Source organism: Euprymna scolopes, chromosome 23 (genome assembly GCF_053919585.1).
Source record: "Euprymna scolopes isolate OS-2025 chromosome 23, ASM5391958v1, whole genome shotgun sequence".
In the NCBI taxonomy this organism is placed as follows: domain Eukaryota; kingdom Metazoa; phylum Mollusca; class Cephalopoda; order Sepiida; family Sepiolidae; genus Euprymna; species Euprymna scolopes.
Genome location: NC_136504.1, coordinates 16,981,286 through 16,991,315, shown reverse-complemented (window position 1 = coordinate 16,991,315; position 10,030 = coordinate 16,981,286). Strand labels below are relative to the sequence as shown.

Sequence of the window (10,030 nt, the reverse complement as noted above, 5' to 3'; positions counted from 1 at the left end):
CTATCTCTCTATATCACCATCTCCATCTCTCTTTGAGCCCCTTTCTCTCTCTAATTCCCTCTATCTCTCTCCCCTTATTTCCTTTCCTGTCTTGCTCCCTCTCTGTTTCTAACTCTCCCTCTATCTATCTCTATCTCCTTCTCTTTCTCTATTTTCCTCTCAATTTCTCTTTTCTATCTATATACCTTCCTCTCTATCTGTCCATCTCTAATCCCTCATCCTATTTTAGTCTCCTAAATTAATTACAGTGAATAAGGCATTGTCAAACATGGATAAATCCTATTTTAGTCACTTAATTTACTTATTGTAAGAATAGAAGTTATTTGGAAATTACTGCTACCTTGAACAGCACCAAGAGTAACTGGTAAAACCTTTCTAATTAAACTGATTTTGGCAGCCATTCGGTGACAAAATGACATAGCCCTTGCTGCATATGGAATACCTGCGACCTTGCTATCAAGTAGAACTACTTATTCTACTTTGAAACTACTATTAAACATTCAATTTTTCAAAAATCTCATGTTCAACATCTCCAAAACATCCAGCATGGGGAAAAATATTGCAGAAATCCAAACTTATTGCTTGGGATGAATGCACAATGGTATGCAAATAATCACTTGAGGCTCTTGGTCGATCTTTGCGAGATTTGCATGGCAATGGCAGACTATTTGGGAATGCAGTAATATTGCTTGCAGGAGATTTCAGACAAATGCTACCTGTAATTCCTCAATCAACACCGGCAGATGAAATAAATGCTTCCCTCAAATAATCTACTTTTTGGTGCCATTCGAAGACATTAAACTTAACTCAAAATATGCATATCCAGTTGCAGACTGCTCGATCTGCACAGAAGTTTTTGCATCACTTGTGGGAAATTGGGCACGGAAAAGTGCTAGCTGATCCGAGTTAAGGGCGACATTCTTTGACTCTTAACTTTTGTAATTTTATTACATCAAAAGAAGAGTTGGTTAAAAAGTTTTTTCCAGATATTCAAATTAATTATATGACTTCCACTTGACTGAGCGAATGAACTATTCTTGCAGCTCAATACAAAGACGTACATGAACTTAACGCTATTATTCAACATAAAATTCCAAGTGAGGTAGTCACATACACATCCATCGATACTGGTGTGGAAGCAGATAATATGGTTAATTATCCAACAGCTAGATTTGCCAAGGATGCCACCGCATGTACTGCAACTGAAAATTGGTGAACTAACTATCATGTTGTGAAATATAAACTGGTCCAAGCTTTACAATGGCACATTGCTTGCAGTAAAAAAAATTGACAAACAATATCATAGAAACAACAATCTTAACAGGGCATTTCACAGGTGAATATATCTTCATTCCATGCATTCCTATTATTCCACCGGATACACCATTACACTTTAGGAAATTGCACTTTTCAATTTTATTGTCGTTTGCAATAACCATCAACAAAGCTCAGGAAACAATCTTTACAATTGTGTGGCTTACAGCTACACACTGACTGTTTTTTCACATGGACAATTTATGTTATGTGTTCAAGAGTCACCAAACCAGAAAATCTCTACGTCAGCTAAGAAAATGGAAAACCAAAAACTGTGTACCCATACGAAATGTGAAATTAAACCTATAAGAAACATGCATTTTCTCATTTTAGAACTTTTTCCATTGTGCCAATTTCAGCCACAGCAATGCGTGGCAGGGTACAACTAGTATATATATATATATATATATATATATATATATATATATATATATATATATATATATTTGGTAAGGTGATTGATAATTTATAATTCAAAATTAAAATCAAAAATTAAAAATCCGTTTCATAAGAAGGAGCAAAACAAAGCCAATAAATTGTACGACCGTTTCGGAAACGATGTTTTTTATTGTGACCGACATTGAGTCAAGGACAATAATTTTAGCATATAGTTTTTTTATGAAAACAGTCTCCTCATCAGCAAAATATTGGGTATTTTTTTTTTTATAAATAAAAGACACCATAAATAAACCTAGCATTTAAGTAGTGCAGTTGAATCTGGAAAATATTAAAATATAAGGAAAAATAGTTAATTAATGATGTAGATGAGTAAAGTAATATTGGTTAATAATAAAAGTTAGAATAAAATTACATAGCTGTGTTTAGATTATGTATAATGTTATAATAAGATGCTATTAAGAGAATTTCAGCAAATATAAGTATATATATATATATTTTTTACCTTAAAATGGTTCATCCTTTGAAAGCCGTAATAATCCTCAGAGCAATTCATTTAGATGTTGTCTGTAGCTTCTACATGTTCTAACTGCTTAATTTCAAATTGAAACGCCAAAAGGGAAGTTCCTAACGGTTAGCTTATTTCATCATCGCTTAATTTAGGTTTAAATAAAAAATTCAAAATGAAGGGAGATAATCTTGTTTTGTCTTGTAATATGGTCAAAGGGGGATAATTCGTCCTTATCCTGTTTTTTTTCTCATATAGTATAAGATAATATTATTGAGTAAATTTAGTAATATTATAATTGTTTTATTTATTTATTTATTTTATTTATTTATTTGTTGGAATTAGTAAAATTTGTAACCTATAAGGGTTAAATTTGAATAGAGATTTAACTAAGATACAGAATAATGGTAAGTTAGTTAATAATAATGATGATCCACATCTTATTAGTAAAGATATTCTATTACAAAATCTAGGATATATCATTAATAAGAGAGATTTTTATGAGCTATGGTGGTTTATATTTGTTAAATTTAAACCAGTGTTTATGAATGCATGGCGATAGTAGTTCCCCCTTGAATTTAATAGAGTGGTTTTGTTTTTGGTATCGTCATATTGACAAATGTTTCGGGTTTCAAATCTGCAAAGAGTACAGGATCTGTTTCCCGGGGTATACGGTTTATATGATCCTACTATTTCCCATTTTAGATTGAATGAAATATATATTCTTATCATTGAGTTGTCAAATATGTTTAGATAGAGATGTTTGGTTCTTGAGGGAGGGTTTTTTAAAAGAGTGCTTATGGGTTGAAATTCTATGTTTGATAAGACCAGATGTGGACCCGAGGTAGATTGCATTTTGTATAATGTATTTATTGTCAGGTCGATTAGGGGTGGCATTGGTCTGAACTGTGTTGGATTGTATTTGATTGGTAGATTGGTTATTTGATCGTGTGGTCGAGCTATGGTTGCCATTAATATCATTTAAATTTGTGGTTTGTGATACCGTGCAGCTATAAACTACATTTTTTATTTTGCATGTACCTTGTAGAAGGCATCTATTTTTCCTTCTGCAGTTACAGCCTGCTATATTTTCTGTATCTGTGTTTTGTATCTTATTGATTTTATTATTGTTCGAACTAATTATCTTTTGATGTATGTTTAGCATAGTTGAGTACGATACTTTGATGGTGTTCTTATTGAAGATTTTATTGTATCTATGAGGGGCTTAAAAGTTTTTGTCTAACATTTTAAAGAATTCCTTGGCTATATTTGTCTTCAGATTTTTGGAGTAAGGAGGGTTGAACCATAGAATGTTCCTATGCCTGTTTTTACGCTTACGGATTTTAGTTTGTTGTTTATTTGTGTTGGTGGCTAATACTTGTGGTTCGATTTTGATTTGTTTTGTATTTTGGTCATTTTTTGTTATTTGTCCGCGAGATGACATGGCCATATTATATGTTATTATGCTTTTTGTATGTTTATTTTTAATGTAGTTTTTGTTTCTATCATTTTTATTTAGGAATTGGATTTGTGATTTGTGTCCTGAGTTTTTAAGGGCTTCATTATAGTATTTCTGGTTTTTGTTAAATATAGACTTTTTAGAGGATAGTCTCAAAATTCTTAGAGATACATTGGGACTATTGATTTCAATATTGATTTAGGGTGGTTTAATTCGTATGGACGTATAGCACAGATTGGTTAGGTTTATGTTAGGGTTCAAAAGTAGAGTTTTTAAGATCTAAGGTTATGTCTAAGAAATTATTTTTTCTATTGGGGTCGATTTTTATAGTAAGACCATACTTTTTAAATAATTTATGTAAGGATTTAGTTGCTTTTTCGTAATTTATATTTGTGGAGTTTATTACGAAAAGTGCATCATCTCTGTATAAGCCTCCCTCAAGTTTGAATCGTTCGTGGAGTATAGAATGAATTTCATGTAAAAGGAAAAGGCCGACCAGATCGGTGACCTGAGCCGAGTCTGTGGAGCCCATTAAAACGTTGAAGTGGTCAGGGGTATTATTTCTGGTCCAATACTTGTTATCAAATGTTATTAACAATTTTCTAGCTAGTAGTATTAGTTTAATTTCGTCCTGGGTTATATTGGTTATTTTTCATGCCATTAATAGAGATTTGTTTAGAAGAATCGGCGATATTGATTGGTAATATGATTCAATGTCAAAAGAAAGAAATTTAAGATTATTTTTATTTTGTATGTTAGAGAACCAATCGATTACCTGGGTAGAAGATTGCCATAGTGGGTATTTTATTGCTGATTTAATTTTGGGGATAATTCTATCTAGTATGTTTTTACTAACTAATCCTATATCAGATTTTGAGGGGCAGATGAGTCTAATAGAAGGGTCTATATTAAAGCCTTGTTTGTGGTCTTTCAAAGTAAACCTCAGGGTACTGATATTTCTGTGTATTTATCTATTTTAAGTTTAGTTAGAATATTTTTTGCCTCATTATTTATTCTATTTAATGCTGATTTGTTTACTGTTTTGTAGTTTTTGGTAAGTTCCTTATATATTAGATTTTTGTATTGGATATAGTCCATTGTGTAAAAATTTCCAGTTTTATCTGCCGGTACTATCAATTTATTTTGGTGGTTTTTTGAAATAGATTTCGAAAATTTATTTATTTTTTTAAGGGTTGGAGTCAGATATTTATTGTTTTCTTTTAAATTAAATATTTTTAATCAGGTTAATCAAATCATTTTCAAATTCCTCAGTTTCCATGTTCTTTTTAGGGTTCTTATATGTTTTTAGTTTGTAGTATTTGGCAGCTTTTCTTTGTTCGTTGTCCTCTCTGATGTTTTTTTTCCATTTCTTTGGGTTGAAGGTTCACTGGTTTATTGGTTTCACTTTGGTGTTCATCAAAATGGTAAGCTTTCCATCTCAAGTTCCTTATGAATACATTTATACTTCCAATTAAGCTGGTTATAAAGGTGTCTTTTGAAGGTATGGGGGATAAAAATACACTCTACTCAAAAGAAAATTGCTCTTACCCCCTTTATATATATATATATATATATATATATATATATATATATATATATATAGTAGAAATGTTAATTAATAAAAACCTGAAGAAAGTGCTCAATACTGTTGTAGAGCAAATATGCGTTTTATTTTTTATTACTGTATTTTTCTGTTTAGTTACATTATTGTTTCAGCTACGTGACCGTTTTTTGGCCGTTGTATAATCTCCTCAGACTTTTTCTGTAAAAGTCTGAAGAGGCTACACAACGGCCAAAAAACAGTGGCGTAGCTGAAACAATAATGTAACTAAACAGAAAAATACAGTAATAAAAAATAAAACGTGTATGTATATATATATATATATATATATATATATATATATATATATATATATATATACTAGCTGGCAGCTTGGCATTGTCCTGTTGCACAATACGCTTAAACATGATATTTTATGCAGATTGCGTATGTATTATTATAGAATCAATTCTCTATTGATTATTATATATTACCAGGAATGATTTACTCGGTGGACTAGTTTGCAAAAAGAATTCAAAAATAAAAAAATAATAATGATAATGTCTTTCATGAAATTCCGTCTGTGTTTGTTTACAATATCATGTCAGCTGATATTTGGGCTTGACAATGAATGCCCTGAAAAAGTCACTTCTGATTAATGCTTAGTTTTAAAATATGCAAACAAAGAAATGATTTGCGGCAATTTTAAATGATACATCTTCTTTTATTGTAAATTGAATTCATTAATAAGAAAAAATTAAAATTAAATGGTGAGGTACACCCGGGCTTGAACAGGGAATCATTCGATCTGTAGTCGAATGCTCTACCACTAAGCTATATTTCTAAATTATAATAAATCTGTTTTTTTTTTAAAGAAGAAATGATTTCCTGCGATTTTATTATCTCCCTTGGCCGGTGTAACGTAAAATATTCTTCTATAAAAATTATTTTTTTTATCTATAAGTGAGAAAAGCTATTTTTAAGATTGTACTTTTTCGATTTTTCATACTTATCGGATAAATTTATGTACAAAACATATCTAAGAACACTCTGAGACATGTGAATTAGCTTTGTATGAAATTTGCAAAAGATAAGCTCAACCAATTGGGAACCTTTGAAGAAGGAACTCACACACACACACACACACACACACACACACAAAGTGATTTTATATATATATACTCATGAATATATATATGGTCATGAAATGCACTTAAATATATTTTAATTCATAGAGATTTTGTATTTATTGTTATAGAGCCAATTCTCTATTGATTATTATATTCTACTCAATATATAGTAGTGATTTCAAAAGTTAATAAAAATATGAACTGGGTGCCATCAGTTAGAATTGAAACCAAAACACATAGCTCTCCAGAATTATTTGTTACCATCTGAGCTAAGTCCATACACATGTACAAACTTAAAAATTAAGGTTATTAAATGTATAACTGTATATTTGGCATGCATAAAAATAACACAATTCGTCAACTTATGTCTGCCAAGTTCCAATTTTTTTCCCTTATCACCTATTTTTACCGGCTAAAAACCAAATTGAATTTGTTCCATGAGTCATTTACTTTATGTTCTTAGAACGAAAATTTAACTTAGAAAAATCGGTTTTATTTATTTTCACACAACAGTAAATATTTTTAAATGTTTATTTTTAAATTATGGGAAAGAGAAGGCTAAAACCCTATTTAAAAACTATATATGCCCCAAGAACGGTTTTTAATTTAAAAAACTGTAATGAATGAGACTGGTCGCAGCATGACCTTTTGGTGCAACTCTGGCTTTGGGAAATGTCGTGGAGCTTTGTCAGTATCTAACCACTGAGCTGTGCATCGCCAGTTGACGTGAAGAACCCACTTTTCATTGCAAATCACAACCTGGTCAAGAAACGACTCGTTCTTGTTACAAAACAAAAGGGAAGATGACACGTTTCTTTTGGTTGTCGTTCAATTCATGAAGCACCCATTTATCAAGTTTTTTTTGTTTTTCCAATTTCTCTGAAATGGTTGGAAATCGTTGTATATGTTATTTTTAATTCAAAAGCAAGTTCTCGAACAATTGTGTGTGGATTGGCTTCGACTAAGGCTCTTAATTGATTGTTATCAACATCCACAGCTGACCACTATGCTCATCATCTTTAAGACTCTCATCACTACCACAAAATTTCTTAAACCACCGTTATGCGGTGTGTTCAGCAGAGGTTCCTGAGCCAAACGTTTTGTTGATATTGCAAGCTGTTTCAACAGCTTTTCGGCATAGCTTGTATTGAAATAAGAAAATTATGTGAATTCGCTTTTTTCTCATCTTGTATTCAACGTTCTGAAAAGAAGACAATTATTTTAAAACGATTGTAATTTAGACGATTAGATAGAGTGAAAAACGCTCTTTAAAATGATATATAAAGTTAAGGTATTATAATGAAAACTTATTTTAAAATCAATCATTTGAAATCAAAATTAAAAATTCTTCTTGTCAACCTAAAAAAAAAAACGAATTGGACTTACTTTCTTTGTACCATGCATAAAGTAAATCTTTTTTTTTAACAGTACTCGCAAAGGTAGTAAGATTCTTTAGACATTGTTAGTATTTAAAAAGAGGCCTCAATAATAATTCAAGCTTCTTGGTCCCAAAACGTTAGGTAGAGCAACCATCAACTTTCATGAAACCTGGTCAGTATAATACATTATCTTCTTAAAAGAAATTTGTGCACAAGCCTGAAAGTATGTAGATTAAATTTAAAAGAGTGAAAAGAATGTAACAATTTATAAAAATTAAACACATTTATTTAATAAAAAACATATATTAAATCAAAAACAAAACAAAAAAACATTAATAAGAAACATATATTAAATCAAAAAAACAAAAAAACATTAATAAGAAACATATATTAAATCAAAAAACAAAACAAAAAACATTAATAAGAAACATATATTAAATCAAAAAACAAAAACAAAAAAACATTAATAAGAAACATATATTAAATCAAAAAACAAAACAAAAAACATTAATAAGAAACATATATTAAATCAAAAAACAAAAACAAAAAACATTAATAAGAAACATATATTAAACAAAAAAACAAAACAAAAAACATTAATAAGAAACATATATTAAATCTAAAAACAAAACAAAAAACATTAATAAGAAAAATATATTAAATCAAAAAAACAAAAACAAAAAAACGTTAATAAGAAACATATATTAAATCAAAAAACAAAACAAAAAAACATTAATAAGAAACATATATTAAATCTAAAAACAAAACAAAAAACATTAATAAACAAAATATATTAAATCAAAAAACAAAAACAAAAAACATTAATAAGAAACATATATTAAATAAAGAAACAAAAAACATTAATAAGAAACATATATTAAATAAAAAAAACAAAACAAAAAACATTAATAAGAAACATATATTAAATCAAAAAACAAAAAAACATTAATAAGAAACATATATTAAGTCAAAAAACAAAACAAAAAACATTAATAAGAAACATATATTAAATAAAAAAACAAAAAAACATTAATAAGAAACATATATTAAATCAAAAAACAAAAAAACATTAATAAGAAACATATATTAAATAAAAAAAACAAAAACAAAAAAACACAAATAAGAAACATATATTAAATCAAAAAACAAAAACAAAAAAACAAATAAGGCCACTTCGTTCAGTGGTTTATGCATCTGACAATTGACAGAGAAGGGCTGATCCACGAGCAATCCAATGATCCGCAGGCATTGTAGATGGCAACTCAACAGGAACAACAAAATTGGTTGAATGTCCTGAAAGAGAAAATAAAAGTTATTAATATAAATCAAACGAAGATAACAAATTTAATGGTGTCATCGTTTTATATCTTGATTCTGATATACGGATACTTTTCTCTTCAGCTAAGCTTGGTGTACCCATGAAGAAGAAGATGGCAACCATTTTACTTAGTGAATAATAGGTTTGTGCTGCTTCTGGCCATCTTACTTCAAATCTTTCTATGTCACATGATTAAATGAATTCCGGAGAGAGTTTGAATGCTTACTGGGCACCATCCTCGAGCGTCTTCAGTGTTTCTCTGTTCAGGGATTTGTCAGGAAAAGCTAACATATGAGGATACTTCACCCTACAAGTAAATCGTGACCAAATATTTAAAATAATATAGTATCTGAAGCCCAAATAAAATCCTTTGACACAGAAATAAACTGGTTGATTCAGGGAATGGTGCACCCCCTCCTAGTGAAGTTACCTCATATAAGAATTTAACTGAATTAAATTCTCCACTAGACATGATGAATTTTTGTTCTGGAATCTGGCACGACCAAGAAAAGATAAAGATAAACTATAACATTGTTAAGTGGTTAATTAAAGAGAAGAAAATTAGTGTTTTTCACTGCTATACTAATTCAACATTGTGCAGATGCGCGGATGCAAATGCATGGGAAATGACGTCACCAGTAAAGAAAAAACTATAAAATAGAGAAAGAGGACAATCATGGGAGAGATGTGGAGCACTAAAAGAGATAACATTCGAGATCACGTGAGAGGCATGGAGGATGTTCGAGAAGACGATCATGTGACTGGCATCACAGTCGTTACGAGAAGTTACATGTGGCGAGACAGTGAAGAAATAAAAGTTATAAAAAAGTGAGTTAAAGTGCTTTGTTTTTTTTTTTTGTTTTCTTTGCGACTGAGATTACAATGTGTTGGTTCCCTGTGTAACGTTTCAGGTAGAGTAGAATCTTCATTAAACACTTGGACATCTATGTATCTCATATAGAATTCTAGTGTTACGCCCAGGAAGG

The 10,030-nt window shown here is 29.9% G+C and overlaps 1 protein-coding gene across 1 annotated transcript in view; it reads right to left on the bottom strand.

The window, feature by feature from the left end:
• Positions 1–8,459: 8,459 nt before the first annotated feature.
• Positions 8,460–10,030, bottom strand: part of LOC145245776 (dynein axonemal heavy chain 6-like) — a 265,159-nt gene continuing 263,588 nt past the window's right edge. The window contains exon 65 of the mRNA XM_080107390.1: positions 8,460–9,019. Within this exon, the coding sequence (XP_079963516.1) occupies positions 8,913–9,019 (107 nt within the window). The 3' untranslated portion in view covers positions 8,460–8,912. The remainder of the gene's footprint in view (positions 9,020–10,030) is intronic.